Raw genomic sequence first — 15,597 nt, 5'->3', positions numbered from 1 at the left:
CACCAAGATTCAGAAAATGGGCCTGATACCACTTGTTATAGATTAAATGGGCCTTATTTACCAGGAACATAAATGTTTAATAATCCATTTAGTTAGTAAACCCACTTCTCTAACAACAGGGCACACACAACAAAACAATATATACACCCACTACTGTACTTCTATTCTATATATATCGTCGGGAACAATATTTTCTAATGTAAAATCGATCCTCTGTGAAGAACTTTTTCTTCGAGAAAAAAATAAAAATAATATAGTTTCTATCTTTTAATTTTGGTCTTAAATGCATTGAATAAGGAATTGTCAACAAAATTGAAAAAAAAAAAAAAAAAAAAAAGGAAGACACATCAGAGAATCAGATGCACCTAACTTACTTACAACTACAAGTTACACCGCGTCTCCCCTTTTCTCTCTCTCTCTCTATATTACCTCTTTAATAAGAAGAAGACTTTTTACTTAATAGAAAATTCAGAGAAGAAGACGACGACGACGACGACTCACACAAGTCATCATCATCATACAGTTGTTGTAACACTCACCGGAGGAGAGAGCCACCATGTGCGACGGAGACTGCCGCCCTCTCGGTTTCCTCTTAGGTCTTCCTTTCGCTTTCCTCTCTCTCCTTCTCTCCATCGTCGGTGTCGTTATCTGGATCGTCGGGTCAGTTAATTTCTCTAAATCCCCTTTGATTTTTGGAATCATTCATCCCCTTTAATAAGCTTTCTTCTGATTTCTCTCTCTCTCTCTCTCTCTCTCTCTTGCAGATTGTTGTTATCATGCATATGTCCTTGTTGCTTATGTGTGACTGTGCTTGTTGAGATCGCAATTGGGTTGATTAAAGCACCAATTCATGTTATGGAGTGGTTCATGTCCAAGATCCCTTGTTGATTTGAGATCATCTTCTTCATTTATGTACATAACTTCTATCTTATTATCATTGGATCTTGCTTTTTATGTAATTGTTAAAAAATAAATTCAGATTTGTTGTTCAATAAGAACATGTAGTGTAGCTATATATATATTCATGGGAATTTGCAATCTTGTTCTTCTTGATCTTGTTCTTGTTCTTTGATCTTGTCCCTATCGCCGTTGAGTTTCCAAGTACCGTCATCACTTTGAACCATTCCTTTGTTTTCAAGAACCCACCAATGTCCTGGTACTAAGTACTTATCTTCAAGAGCGTCTAACCCCTTGTTGACCAGCGCAATGTCGCGTTTGATCTCTAGTTTGAATTCTCCTTGGTTGTGTTGTGTCCCCGCCACGCCGTGTAAGTAAGCCTCCAGGTTATGGAAATGTCCTAGGTTTAGAGACCGTTTCAGGTACTCTGATTTCAGTGTGTTGATCTGAAGCTCTTCTCCCACATCTGTGAACCTGAATACAGGGTAACGTGGGATGAGATCCGGGACATTTGTTACTCTTAAGATGTGGAGGTGTTGGAGAGACTCGACGAGTCTTTTGAAGCTGCGGTCACCGATGCGGGGACTGCCCAAAGCGAAGACTGTGACACAGGTTAGCCTGTGTTGTAGACTTGGTCTGATCTTAGGTAATTCGTTATGGAGAAAGTCTGCGGCGGATAGAATTGAGAGAACTGCTCCCAAGCTATGTCCTGTTAAGGTGATTGTAACTTCTTCGTCTTTGTACAGTTCTAGTAACCTGTTGAGCTCTCCTTGAACCTGACAAACCAACAATATATAGGGATATATATTAAGGAAGGTCAAAACTCAACGGGGTGGCTTGACCCGGGTTTGTAAGCCAGGCAGAGCCATCAAGGCTATCATTAACCACAGATCATGTTATATTGTAGAGACCTGTTCTCGTGCACTGGTCTTGTCAAAACGTGAGCGTGGATCAGTGGATGTATAAAGAGACAGCCAACCATTGGCTACGCGAGGCGGGTCATTTGGGGTAGCTCGAGGGAAAACCGTTTCAGCTGATTCAAGTGGGAAATCGAAATCATTAGCCCACTCATACAGCTGAATCGTCCCTCGCCATGCTACAACAATGTCCCTTCTCCCTAGCAACCTCTTGCCTTCGTCCGTTGCCACCGCGATGTAACCCAACCAGTTTGACTCTTTGTTCCATGCTTCCCTTGACAATGACTTGATTATGAAACATTCTGGTAACCTTATCGACGACGTTCCGTATATGAATTTAGTCACCTCGTACCTGGATAATACAATTTTGTCACATGTTTTATATTGGTTGGGTTTGCACGAAAGCAAAACCAAAATTTCTAGTAGATACGTTTGTTACCTGAAAGGGTTGGCTTTGAGGTAGCCGGTTCGAGCAAAGAGCTCTTCTTTGGTGTAGCAGCTATCTCCTACATATTTAGACCGGCGGTCACTATTGAAGGCAACGTACCCAACCTCAGCCATGTCACCATAGTGTACGATGTAGCGGCGTAGATCCAAGTCAAGAGGATCAAGCAGGTCTTTCCATTTGCTAGTGCCGCTCAGTTCCTTCCATCTATTAGCGATGTCTCCCACCATTTTTCGCTTATCTTCTAATCCAAACATCCTTCGATCCTCATCTTTGTGTCCTTGGGAAAATTTGTTTGGAGTGTTCAAAAGTTTGGATAATGCGTGAAGTATTGGTCATTAATACATGCTCTTCACATAAGTTTTGCTTTGTGTAAAAGACTTGCAAGTGTATATTCCTCACGTTATAATGGGTTGTATTAAATATAACAGTATAACAAAAGTATGGAGAAATTAAGTCCCGATGAATGCATGTAAGTTGTATTAATGTTAATTACATTTAGGATTAAATTAACAAAGGAAGAATATCAATCACAATCACAGGAACCTCACAATTCATAAAACGGTAGAATAAAATCAAATATGTAACACGAGAACTAAGAAGTGAGAGATGCGTAGAGAAGTAAGTTCCAAGTATCAGGGAGACCAGGGAGACACCAATGGCTGCAGTCTAGACCCTTTGAGAGACCATTGTAAAGACTTGGATGTGCGTCTTTGCGATACTCTGAGAGAGGAGTGAGATCGAGAAGATGGACCGGTTTCTTGATTCGACTCAAGACTTTGTTAACCACAATCCAACCTAAGGGTAATCCTCCTGGATATCTTTGTCCCATGAACGGCTGAGTTTGGCCCTTGCACGACTTCAATGGTTCGTTCCACTCTCTTCCGCTGTTTCACGACAATTAATGTTTTGAAAATGTTTGTTAAAATCCATTGGCTTCCACTTGAAAAATAAATTGGTAATGAATAGACTGATTCTTTTGTTTTTTAGCTTGACTTTAGAGTTCCAGTGTAGGATTCCCTTATTCAAAATCAAGTGTGAGAGACAAAAGAGAAAGCAAAGAGAGTTAATAAAGAACACTTACTCATAGTGGACAGGAGAGACACCTTGAAAGAAGACTTGAGTGCGTGAAGGGACAATGTTATGGTTAATCCAACGAGCCCATGTGTTTAGTCCTTTGTAATAAGCAACAAGCCTGTTCATGTCTTTGTACAATTGGTTTCCTTCCCTCATATAATCCCACCTGGTAAACCATTATTAAACATATTTGGTTAAGAAGCTAGCATATATAATGAATGAAAAAAAAATATTACTAAAAGAAAGAGAGTTAAATTAAGTGATCGTACGGCTGGAGTCCGGAAGTGTGAGTCCACCAGTGCCACGAGTTAAAGATTAGAACGTCCATGCCAAGCCAAGCATTGGCTTGTTTGATGGAGTCAAGCACAAGCACTCGTCCTGCCTTTTCTTGAACCACATCTACTAGAAACTGTGTTCTGTACAGAAGTATCGTCACTCCATATTCCTACCCATTTTTCAATTAAAGGCATGTAAGTTATTTTACTTAATGACAATAAAATGACATAAGACAATGCGTCAACTATGTTCATGTAGTTAATTTGGGTGCAAATTGACCACAAGTCGGTTGGGGAAAACAACAATCTATACATATTTTAGCGTCTTATACCATTTACGTAATTTGACTCCATTGTATGTATACCAAGTAGTTTTAAATGATGTTGGTCAGAAGTTAAAACTGTCCATATATTATGTATATATCATGTCAACCCGGTATTGGTATATTTTCAAATATTTGAATGAGGCATTTATAGAGAAGGAATAGATAATCGTGTCATTGTGTGTGTGTGTGTGTGTGTGAATTAAACATCAATATAGAAAGAAAAAATGAAAAATCAAAATTTGAAAATATTATCTGAAACATGTATGTTCTTATATTCTGTAATTATGCCGTCGATCGTATTTTATCTAAGCCAAAGAGAGAAAGACAGGTAGCAGACCTATGAAGAAGCTAGTGATGTAAGTCAGCCCCAATGGAGAGTGGAGACAGACTTGTCACTGTTTAATCTCCGTATAGATGTAAATAAAATGGAGATCCCAAAAACAATTTCAAAATATATATAAACTGGTTTATGTTATAGAAAACGACAATGAAGAAGACGACATTGACCTTTAAGTGGTTGTCAAAATCATTTTGAAGATAGGTGTTTTTAATGATCCAATCTGTCGTGTATGTTTGGTTTTGTTGAAAAGTCTCTTAGAAAGCTTAATTTTAATGACTACGAGTACGACTTATGTTAAAAGGGTCCGTATTAGTTCTTTTCTTACACCTTAATATTGTCGTGACCACAAATATAATATCCCTACAAGTTGCAAAAGTATAATAAGAAAATTCTAAAGAAATTAACCATTTAGTATTATCCTAAGCAACCCAATCGTTTTGAAAAACAAGATAACGATTTTCAGAAGATAAAATTAGATGGTGACGTTGTAGGAACTCTTTTTCAAAATTCATGTGGAAATATTTCGCAGTCATATAGTATTAATCTTCTTATTACAGTATTACTATCTGCAAGTGTTTCGGTGTATCGACCCCTAAACTTGGAAACCAAAAGAGCTACGTATCTGATCATCTGAGATAGCGTTATGATGAAGGCACTTAATAGCAGCAGGGCCTTCTCTTTTTTTTTTTCTTTTTTTTTCTGATATGTATTTTAAAAGCCCAAAAAAAAAAAAAAGAATCCCAAAAGAGTTGAAAGTGGCGACAGCACACTGTTTATAACTTCATGAATTAACAAAAAAATTCATGATTTATTTTCTCTTATTTTCAGTTTATCCAAATAAGATTATCTTTCGCAAAATATCAGAATGTGCCATCTTTAATTAATTACGCCATTTTCAATTAATTAATTGACTTAAAATGTGCTATTTTCCGTAAGTTCTAACTATATTAGAGGTGAATCAGCAGTAACTAGTAAGACAAAAGATTTGGCGAGGACTGTACAATCATTATTTATTTTTGTACAAATTAATAATATAAGTAGGCTTTCTACTTTATAGTGGTGAATTCGGTGTTCACTTGATAAAGCTAGGATGAAATCAAGAAAGAATGATAGTAAACAACAACAACAACAACAAAAAAGTCAAAGAGTTAAAAGTAATTATATGCAACCAAGACCGGCGATAGGGTGGTGCAAGGTGTGCATTTGCACATGCACCATATTTAATTAGTATAAAAGTAGTGTATTTTAAAGCCAAAAAAATTTGTAAAAAAATTTCTATGTAATTAAGACATATTTTCTGAAAATTGAACAGGGACTATAACAATTTTTGTGATTTTTACACCGGTCTTGTATGCAACGCTTACTTTTATGTGAAATTAGTGATAAAAATGAAGATGAAAATGGAAAAAAATAAACCTGGAAAGTGAGGGAAGTGAGAGGTTGGTTTCGACGAAGAGAATACTTAGCATTAGGGAGAGAAGCATGAAGCATGCAGGCCAACGATTCGAACATGTTGAGACTCAGTGAGTCACCTACCATCATTATCTTCTTCCCTCTCATTCTCCTCATAAAATTCGCCCCATCGAATCTGTAATGTCATTTAATAAACATATTAATATCTCAAACCCCTTTTTTAAAAAATGTTAATATACATCTTTTTAGCTAGAACCACGTAACTAGATTTTTAGGTATTATATACATCTTTTTAGCTAGAACTAATTTCACGTAATTGATCACGACTGCAAACCAAGATAGTATAGTTAGAACTTTCATATGGGTTCTTTCGTTAAAAACATTTTACGAAACTATTGAGACCATTGAGACATAGGTCTCAGATATGTTCGTGCCAGCCTACATTTCGTGTTCAATTTTTTTGGGTCAAATGAATTCCTAATTTATATACAAAACTTCTCAATGTAAACGCAAAGTTTACATATTGTATAATTATTATATATATATATATTCTATATTATAAAATGCAAAAAGAAAGTATTTGAACTATTCGAACCTTAGCTTTTCTTCTAAACTATACAAAACTTTAGTCGTTAATAGTAATACATAGGCAAAAGTACCTGGGGAGAGGACAGGAGAAAGGTTGCCATCGGAAGTGTTGATAGTTAGTGTCAGGACGACCAGCTTTCTGGCAATTGAACTCAGAATCGATAAAAGGACAAGTATAAGCACTATAGAGAGGATATGAAGAATCATAGACCCATTTGCCTCTAGACAAATTGCATCTCCCTCCACTCAACAAGCTTGAGCTTGTGTTGTTTTGTCCCAAGAACTGTTGTTGAGATTGTGCTAATAGTACAGGGAATGAAGAGAAGAGTATGAAAGACAGAGAGGCTAAGTTGAGTAGGAAACAGAGTCCCATTTTGTTTTTGGGGTTGCCAAGAAAAAAATGATAAAACTTATTCTTCAAGCCTCAAGCTTTTTATAGATAAAAGAAAAGTCTTTGCATATACAGTAAGTTTTCTTCTTTACCTCTCTTGTTATATTTTTGTATACATCATTTTTACATATTTATTTCGTGGACAATCATTATGCTTAAGATATACTTTAAGAGCTGAAAAAGGTGATATAGAATCAAATAGATTAATTGCACCAAACTCTTTATAAGCCAATTGGTTATGTATTTCAAACTAAAATCGTATTTACTTCAGCCAACATTATTTTATAAGGTTTTTAACAAAACCATACTAGAAAAAACCTACATATCTAATATTATATTAATGTTAATCATAAGAAACTTTTTTCACATAAATTGGATAAATTAAATATCGTATTACTTATAGTGTCACTACCAAACTCACATATTGGTTATTAACAACAGGATGAGTTATAAAACTCGAGAGATTCCTTCTAGTTCACATCAATCATGTTTGTGGTTATCAAATTTTCATGAATCTTTTTTTTTTAACGGTTTATATTTTATCTGCGCAGCCATTGGATTAACATGCATGTTGTAATATACTAAGAGAATGAAAAGACAAGGCTGATGTATGTGTATAGGAGCAATTTGCACATGTTATGATGGTGTTTAGGGTGGCTTGCTTTTTCCAACTCGACCACCACTCACTCCCAAAAAACTTACTTCCCTTATAATTTTCTTCATTTTTTGTTTCTTTATAACTAAATAAGCTTCTTTTTAAAAATCTACACCTAACGAATGCTTTTATCTGATTTAGGTAATGCAATGAATGAAACCATTTCAACTTTGACTACTTTTAACAAATTAATATAGAAACAAAGGTAACAATTTGTGTATGCATCAATTCCAATAATACTCATTTGGCTCATCTTCCAATTCAAACATGTTAATGATTATACCTTCATTAGCAAGCTGTGATTTAAAACTAGAAGATTCCTTCCATTAGCTATTATTCATTCATCAACAAATTCAATTATTACTTCAACCGTCGAGCTATTGATTATTGTTCTGTCTCTTTCCAAGCATAGAAAAAACAAGAAAACTAAATATAAAAAGTGAAATGTAAAGTAGCACAATAGGTCGAAGCTGAAGATACTTTATAGGGGCTTATCGGATTCATAACTCCTAGAAAATTATTTGAGAAAATGACTATAGTTTCCTGTTTGAAGAGATATATATGGTTCAAATTGTTGCAAACATTGTGAAATTAAAATAAAATCAAAACACCACTTAAAAAAACAAAGGAAATGATGTGGAGTGGTCCTGATTTTGGAACAAATTGGAAATGTAAAATAGACGAAACAAGAAAATAATTATTACACAACCACCAAGGGAAAGACTTTTTTTCTCCCACAAATATCTACAGATGCAGACAGTTTTGTAAAAAAACATTTTTACTTGAAATTATAAATAAAATTTTGGTAAATATATTAGGAGCCTTATTAAATTATGTAACCAGAGCCAGCAGAGGAAGCCTTTTAAGCTGCTTCTTATGTTTTGCTTAATACATTCTTTTAGAGAGAGAGAGAGAGAGAGAGAGTGAGAGAGTAGTAGAGCTATATCCTCTGCGTAACCATTAAACATTTTACAGAAGCTCCCATTCAGATTCTTCTGATGATCGGTTTTCATCTACCGGTTTCGGATTATCGCCACATTCTCTCCCATTCTCAACATCTTCAGCGTACCATTGGCGTGCAAGTCGCTTGTATTCTTTTTCTCTGTTTTGTTTCATTCTTGAAGATATAGCGTCTCTTATCTTCTGTGGGATCAGTTTTATGTTATAAGGCAGTGTTACTTTCTGTGTGATGATAAATGCAAACATGAAAACTAAAGAAAAGAGATAAGAGAGAAACAAACCTTGTATGGTTTGTTTTTGTCATTCTCCATCTTGTCAGGAAATACACATTGGAATTCGTCTCTGTCCACAAGTATACAGCTTTCTTCAACTGATCCTCCAATAAGATGTTGCAGAATGTTGGACTTGTGCTCTGAGACAGAACTTGAACTTGTTTCCATTGAATCCTCATTGGTTTCCTTTTTGCAATCTGAAAACAAGAAACCAAAACCAAGATTAAGTGAACTGCTTTAGTATCATGAGCCAGTTTCTTCCTTTTGAATTCCATTCCCAATGCAAGCAGCAGACAACGATATGGAGTCACATGATCACTAAAGTAATCCAAATGATATAGAACCTATGGGATGTGGTACACGATATGATTGCGTACCGGGATCCAACTTAAGGATCCATAGTTTCAAAAGAAACGATTGAGAAAGAGAGAAATTTTTAAAAAAAGAGCCGAAATGTTACCATCAGATCCTGCAGGTAAGCCAGTAGCAACAGATGGTTGAATCTCTGAATCTTGACTTCTAACAGAATTAACAACCGTAAGACCATGTTCAATCTCAGTTCTAATCTCTGAATCTTTACTTCTAACAGAATTAATCGCTGTCAGACTGTTTTGATTTTCGGGTTTATTCTCTTTCTGACCTTCCTTTTTAGAGATGAGTCTTTCTACTTGACCTGAAGGAGTATCACTTGGCCTTACAGTTTTGACGTCATCTTTGATACTATGAACCATTGAAAAACTACTTGAGTTTACAGTTCCAACATTATCTTTCACACGAGCACTGTGAACCATTGATAAACTTCTTGAGTTGACAGTTCCAACATCATCTTTAACACGAGCACTATGAACCATTGATAAACTACTTGAGTTTACAGTCCCGACATCATCTTTGACACAAGCACTATGAACCTTTGATTGGACAATAGGCCTGGTAACTTGAAAAGGCTCCTCTTTTTTAAAGATCTGTTTGCGGCCAACTCTTCCTCTTCTATAAGGACCACCATAACTATACTGCCTCGGAGACGTACATATATCATAATCATCTGCATCAAGACCACGTAATTGCATTGCACATCCATCCTTCTTCCCCTCAGTTACTTCTTCATCTTGCTTCACATCTCTGGCTTTTCGGTTCACGCTTTCTCTTTTCTTTTTGAAGGAACAAACAGGAGCGTATTCATTTAACATAGAAACAGGTAAAGGTTTTCCTGAACCTACAGAGTCATCATCATCAGGAAGCAAGTCTTGAACCACATCTGAACAGAACTTCTTGACACTATTACCAACCGTATGAACTTGGTTCTCAACGTATTTTGCAGTATCCTAAAAATCATAAAAGAAGCAAACCAAGAGTTAAAAACAAAAGATACAAATCGACATGGTACAATTACAAAGTTCTTACACCAACAAAGCATTCACCTGCACAATGATTTCTTCAACCTCTAAGCACATTGCTTCAAACTTCTGGTACACATTCCCAACCCATTTTATACCTTTGAAATCCATAACTCCTCCGAATCCAACAACGTTCTTGTGTTCCTTCTGTCAATGCCAACAACAAAGAAAATGAAAATTCAGAGAGAGAGATTAAACATATGCGGTAAACGTACACACAACATCAACTCTTTTAATTAAAGAAACAAGAGTGCAATAGAAGCTCATAGCAAAAGACACAGTTGCTTAGCCGTTATTCCAAAAAGATTATCCAAGAGAAGATGGCTAATGCAACTTCTAAGCAAAACCTCAAATCCTAGGAGCCTTTTAGACGCTAACTCTCTTAACCAAAACAAGTTCCTGAAGAAGAGATATAATATTAACATATCCTTATCAGATAAGATCTTTTGACTGCAGATATAAGCTATGTCTCTGTATCACTATGTTCTTTCTTCTATTGAAAACAGAAATTGTCAACACCAAACTTAACCATGTGAAAAACAATCAACGATCATCATCGGACAAAACTAAATGTTATCTACAGAGAGACAAAATTAGAAAGAAAGAAAAAAAAAATATACCAAAAGGAAACGAATTGATTCTTATACTTAACAGCTGATTGCTTCTTAAAATAAAAACTTCGAAACCCAAAAACTTAAAATTGAAAGATTTAAGCTTCTGATAGACTTGCTAACAACAAAATAATCTGGAAAAAAAAAAAAAAAAAGGAACAAACTTTTATCATAAAAATCAACGAATTTTCGAAGAGAGAGAAGCAAACTTACAAAACCTCGAAACCCAAAACGTGGGAAAAGAGGAATTTCACAGACTCGGGGCAAAAAAAACGTGATCAAGTGTAAGAAGAACAAAAACCCTAAAACCCAGGAAAGCCTCTTTTGCAATCAATCAGAAATTGAGAGAGAAAAAAAAAAAGGAATAAACTTTAGAATTAGAAAACAGAGAAGAAAAAGAAGAGGAGACGGGATCATTAACCTCAAAGCAACGTTCACTCGATTGATAGAGAGAGAGTTTGAGTTTGAGTTTTCGTGAGAGAGAGTAAGTTATTACGATGAAGCAAACAAATCAAAAACCAAATTAAAAATAACATAACTTTTAAAGAAGCTCTGCTCTTTTCTCTTCTTTTGTTGTGTTTTTTTTTTTTTTACAGGAAAGAAAAAACAAATCCGGGTTCGGGTTTGTTTGACCCGTCCGGTTCGAGAGACCCACCCACGGAGTTTGCGTTGACAATTATTAATTTTACCAACTTTTCTTTTTGGTTATATGGGAAAGTGTGAATATCTGCTTTTTCAATTTCGACACGTGGCAAGCTAGTGGATTTGATTCTTGATGATTGTATTCCACTTTTGGATTCTCATGTTTGTAATCAAATCACACAAGTTTCGTTAGATTTCTTTTGGGTTCGATTTTTTTTTTTTTCCTTCGAGATCTATGATGATGTAGGATTAATTTAGAAGATATTTAACGATTTATTAATCAAAAGAATAATGGGTATAAATTGTTACAGCGGTTGAGGTGGATAAATTTATTTCCGGATTAGACTATTCTGTTTTTAGTGTGGAGACAACAAATCGGCCCAACTCTATTTGTATGTAAAATTAGTTTGTAATTAGTCCCTTACAATTTTGTGTTTTTTTTTTTTTCGGATGCATCATTGTAGATTATATTTGATGATTGGTAAAAAAAATCGGTCTAAATCACCAATGAATTTGTCCCCAACAGCTATAACCATTAACGCCCAGTGATTCTTAATCTTTGATATTTTAAAAAGGTTTCATCGTAGTTGGATAAATATTTTCGTGATTTATATTACAAGCCGATGAGTTTGTAACTGATAAAATTGTATTTTACTTGGGCCCAGTAAAATTGGCCCACTTATAATTCTGTACTGGTTCTTAAAATTGGCCCATTAGTAATCTGAGTGCTTAAACTTTTAAGTTGTGTACGATTGATATAGACAAAGTGTTGGAATTGAGTCCTCAATTTAAACCTGCAAGGAGAAACCTTCATTGAGATGAAACAAAGCAGAACAAAGAAGAAGACGCGTTGTGGACAAAGAAGGTCAACAAAAAGGAGAAAGGAACAAGACTAGGAAAGTTGGACTTCAAGTGTTTTGGTAATGAGAAGTGTTAATGGGTCGCATGATTGGTCAAAGCTTAAATAAAGAAGTGTGTTGTGTTAGTCATATAGTAGCTTCTATTTTACTGTCTAGCACATATGTAAATTTTGGAGTGAGATTTACGGCTCATCAAGTAAATTTATAGCTATGAAAAAAGATTTCTAAAGATATGGTAATTAAAAGAGTTGTTTGGCATAATCTGAATCCTCTCAAAGTAATTTGCTGAATCACCATAAATATCTTCGATAAAGAATACAAATTTGAAGTAAAAGTAAAATTTTCTGGAAGAATAAGGTGTTTTCTTTGGACAACATAATCATTTTTGTTATAACATATTTTTGTCTTTAAACTTATTTGGTTGTTTATATAATCAATTTTCCAGTTATTATGTTATCAATATGATTTTTACGGAAATAAAATCATTTTTTTCAAATATCTCTATACAAAACAAATAACTCAAATGAACATAATATATATATATATATATATATATATATATTTTATAAGGTAAAATTAAGCTAAGAATTTATTTAAATCTTTATAAAGATAAATATAAATTAATTCAGTTATTTACAATGTTAACTATTAACTATAATGATAATAAAAATAATTAATTCGTGACGAAACTTAGTTGATTGCATGATATTTTGGTTTTTCGTTAAAAAAAAAGCATGATATTTTGGTTTTCTTGATGGATCAGACTTTAAAAATTGTTTAGAATAATAAAATAAGACTTTTGTTGTTTTGTTAACGTATAATAAATTTTCACTAAAAGAAGACACAAAAAAAAAATTCATAATCTTGTGTTTTTGCTAAAAGGATGTCATTCAAGTGATTACGTTATAAATATTAAAATGCATAAAATATACCATAAAATTTGAGCAAAATCAGAATACTAAATTCCTATTTTACAAGACTTTTAAATGCTCAATCTTATTTATCTTGAACTACAATTAATTATTAAAAATAGTCCGCATACCAACAAGTTCCAAATAAATTAAGAAAAATTTACAAATAACATTATAAAAACACAATAAAATAGTAAGAAAAATAAAAAAATCAGCCTTGCAGCTTAGCGCGTATACTATCTATCCTAGTTTTAGTAATTTTTGCGAAAATACAGAATTCTTTTGTTTCTGTGTGATATTTATGAAGATTGTCGTTTAATTGAATGCTACAAGACCTTGAAAATTTACTAATTAATTTTACTTTTCCGATGTCTCATAGTATGGTGGTGATACTAAATTCTTTTTGAAAAATAAGATTTGAATTAATGAATAAGCTAAATTCTAATTACAAGATAGCAAAACCTAATTAAATAAAGTAATGCAAAGAAGAAAAAAGAAAAAGGAATGTATGTTGTTGTTTCAGTGGTTAACAACGAACCTTCACTCGCTAATACAAAAACAAATTAAAAAGTGTAACAATAAAAGACAAGACTAGAATGCTAAGATCAATGCCAACAAGCTGAAGCCGATCCAAGAAGCCGACTTTGAGGCACCGCTTTGAAGAGGTGATGGAGCCATCTGATGCTGCTGTGGAGCGTTGGCTGGTGAAGGAGACGAGGAAGAGCTTGGTGATCGGACAGGTCCAGGAACTGGAGCAGCGACGTGACCCAAATAGGCTGGCAAGACATGGATTTGAAGCTTCTGCCCCGACTTGCAGTGACCAGGAACTCCGCATATGAACTGTTGGACTCCCGGTTTAGTTAGAATGATTGAGTCGGACCCAGTATTGTATGTCACAAGTGGTTTAGACGATTCACACAGCTGAAAATCATTGTGAGTGACTTCAGTGACGTCGTGGAAATTGTTGTTGTATGAGAAGACCAAAGAGTCTCCGACTTGAAAAGTTCTTGATGAAGCCCAAGACTCGTAATCAACTTCTATCATCGTCCATCCCTTTGAGTCTCCGACCTTGTGAACGGTTCCTCCAACGGTAATTCCAAAAAGAGTTACAAGAATCAACAAAGAAGTAAAAAACATGTTCTTCTTAGTCAAAGCCATGATCGTGTTTTTTGTTCTTAATTTGGGAATGAGAGAAACAAGTCTGAGAGAGATGATTAAAGGAAGTAATGAATTTGTTTGGTGAGAAGTTGAGAAGGAGGATACAAATTCTTATATAGAGCCGAGGGCTCGGTTAAGATAATCCTATCCCAGTTGGGATTTGAGGATTAATTTGGATAATTCCTAGTGACTATTTGATTATGTTTTGTTTAGGTAATATCTTTCCCTTTTTCCATATTCGAGATTAATACCATGACGTCTCTATTATGAATTCCCTATTTTTTCAGCAGTTTTGTTTTAACAATAATTTGGTTTTAGATATATTTTTAAAAATTTGTATAGAATTAAAAATAAAAGCATTGATATTATTAACAAAAGAATTATAAATAAAATAAAAAAATGAATGACTAAAAACATAACAAAAATAATTATGATGTATACAAAATCTACATAACATATCTTTGATGACACCTAATGTTATAGACTTAGGTGATGGGATCATGGGAAGGATTTGTATTTATTCTTATAATCATGAAGCTATTGGTTACATATGTTTAACCTAGTTTCCTTATATAAAGACTATCATTATGATTTTGAGGATCATCATAAAATTCATGAACGTTGCATGGTTGAAAATGTATAACTGAAAAAACATTTAAATAAAAAATGGATACGCAAAAGAAGCATTTTGATATCAAGTGTCCTATTTAGAAAGTGTTTGTGCATGTGCCTGCCGATTTATGGATCTTAATCTCTTCATCTAGGGTTTTCGTACTATATATTAGTAATAAAACTTGACTTTAGATACCCCTTTTTTCCCCCTTTTTCTGTATCGTAAATTCGTAATAGATGAGTGGGGTCATCTAGGCTCCTTTTTGTAAACTTATTTTTAATTTTAAGAAAATCCTTTAACAAAAAAAAAACTTGACTTTAGATGAAATATACTACGAAATCTAGCTAATAATTCTCGATCTTATAGTTTCATACCACAAAACGTTTGATAAAATGTCCGGAAAATTTAGATGAAGAACAATTTGTGAATTAGCTAGTCAAATCTGTGAATTTAATGCTTGTTTTAACTATACTCCTACAAGACCTTGAAAATTTACTAATTAATTTACTTTTCAGATGTCTCATACTATAGTATATACTAATGGACTCCGGCTGCTAAAATATAAGAAATTAAGAAGTACGTATTTGTGAGAGCTTAAGAAGAAAAAGAAATATATTCCATTAGTTATGTTGGAGTAAACAAAAACACTAGAGAAGAAAAAAAAACCCTACAACTCAATCAAAACGTAAGAAGACCAAAAGAATAAACAAAACCACTAAAGAAAGAAAATAACTACAACTCAATCAAAACGTGTAATCTGTCGAACTAAAAGAATAGGAAGCAAGTTGGATCCTATCAAAACAATATTAGAGGTGCATCCAAAAAAATAACAAAGATGTAATAATAAAAGAC

At 34.0% G+C, this 15,597-nt stretch overlaps 4 protein-coding genes and 1 pseudogene across 9 annotated transcripts; 1 reads left to right on the top strand and 4 right to left on the bottom strand.

Annotated features, from left to right (window-relative positions):
* Positions 1 to 414: 414 nt before the first annotated feature.
* LOC104700360 (signaling peptide TAXIMIN 1) lies at positions 415 to 1,051 on the top strand. The gene is made up of 2 exons (XM_019227475.2): positions 415 to 660; positions 765 to 1,051. The coding sequence occupies exons 1-2, from the start codon at positions 557 to 559 to the stop codon at positions 886 to 888; spliced, it is 228 nt and encodes a 75-aa protein (XP_019083020.1). The 5' UTR covers positions 415 to 556; the 3' UTR covers positions 889 to 1,051.
* Positions 889 to 2,648, bottom strand: LOC104700361 (phospholipase A1-IIbeta-like). The gene is made up of 3 exons (XM_010415879.3): positions 2,254 to 2,648; positions 1,809 to 2,166; positions 889 to 1,673 (listed from the first exon to the last, which is right to left on the bottom strand). Exons 1-3 carry the CDS (start codon positions 2,514 to 2,516, stop codon positions 1,023 to 1,025), a joined length of 1,272 nt encoding a protein of 423 aa, XP_010414181.1. The 5' UTR covers positions 2,517 to 2,648; the 3' UTR covers positions 889 to 1,022.
* Positions 2,649 to 2,703: 55 nt separating this feature from the next.
* On the bottom strand, positions 2,704 to 6,865 carry LOC104700362 (protein trichome birefringence-like 40). The gene is made up of 5 exons (XM_010415880.3): positions 6,350 to 6,865; positions 5,694 to 5,865; positions 3,606 to 3,781; positions 3,344 to 3,502; positions 2,704 to 3,146 (listed from the first exon to the last, which is right to left on the bottom strand). The coding sequence occupies exons 1-5, from the start codon at positions 6,649 to 6,651 to the stop codon at positions 2,855 to 2,857; spliced, it is 1,101 nt and encodes a 366-aa protein (XP_010414182.1). The 5' UTR covers positions 6,652 to 6,865; the 3' UTR covers positions 2,704 to 2,854.
* Positions 6,866 to 8,001: 1,136 nt separating this feature from the next.
* On the bottom strand, positions 8,002 to 11,264 carry LOC104700359 (uncharacterized). 6 transcript variants are annotated; one of them, XM_010415876.3, is made up of 5 exons: positions 10,983 to 11,264; positions 9,975 to 10,097; positions 9,017 to 9,878; positions 8,566 to 8,753; positions 8,002 to 8,467 (listed from the first exon to the last, which is right to left on the bottom strand). In XM_010415876.3, exons 2-5 carry the CDS (start codon positions 10,059 to 10,061, stop codon positions 8,294 to 8,296), a joined length of 1,311 nt encoding a protein of 436 aa, XP_010414178.2. In that variant the 5' UTR covers positions 10,062 to 10,097; positions 10,983 to 11,264; the 3' UTR covers positions 8,002 to 8,293. The 6 variants fall into 6 exon arrangements, with proteins under 6 accessions (XP_010414178.2, XP_087314911.1, XP_010414179.2 ...); XM_087458785.1 differs by having other exon boundaries at positions 8,002 to 8,464; positions 10,983 to 11,155; XM_010415877.3 differs by having other exon boundaries at positions 10,775 to 11,103.
* Positions 11,265 to 13,565: 2,301 nt separating this feature from the next.
* LOC104704323 (mavicyanin pseudogene) lies at positions 13,566 to 14,132 on the bottom strand (annotated as a pseudogene).
* Positions 14,133 to 15,597: the final 1,465 nt, after the last annotated feature.

This window comes from Camelina sativa, chromosome 7 (genome assembly GCF_030686135.1).
Source record: "Camelina sativa cultivar CO46 ecotype springtype chromosome 7, ASM3068613v1".
In the NCBI taxonomy this organism is placed as follows: Eukaryota; Viridiplantae; Streptophyta; class Magnoliopsida; order Brassicales; family Brassicaceae; genus Camelina; species Camelina sativa.
Note: the sequence above shows the minus strand (reverse complement) of the source record. Positions and strands in the feature narration are given on the sequence as shown.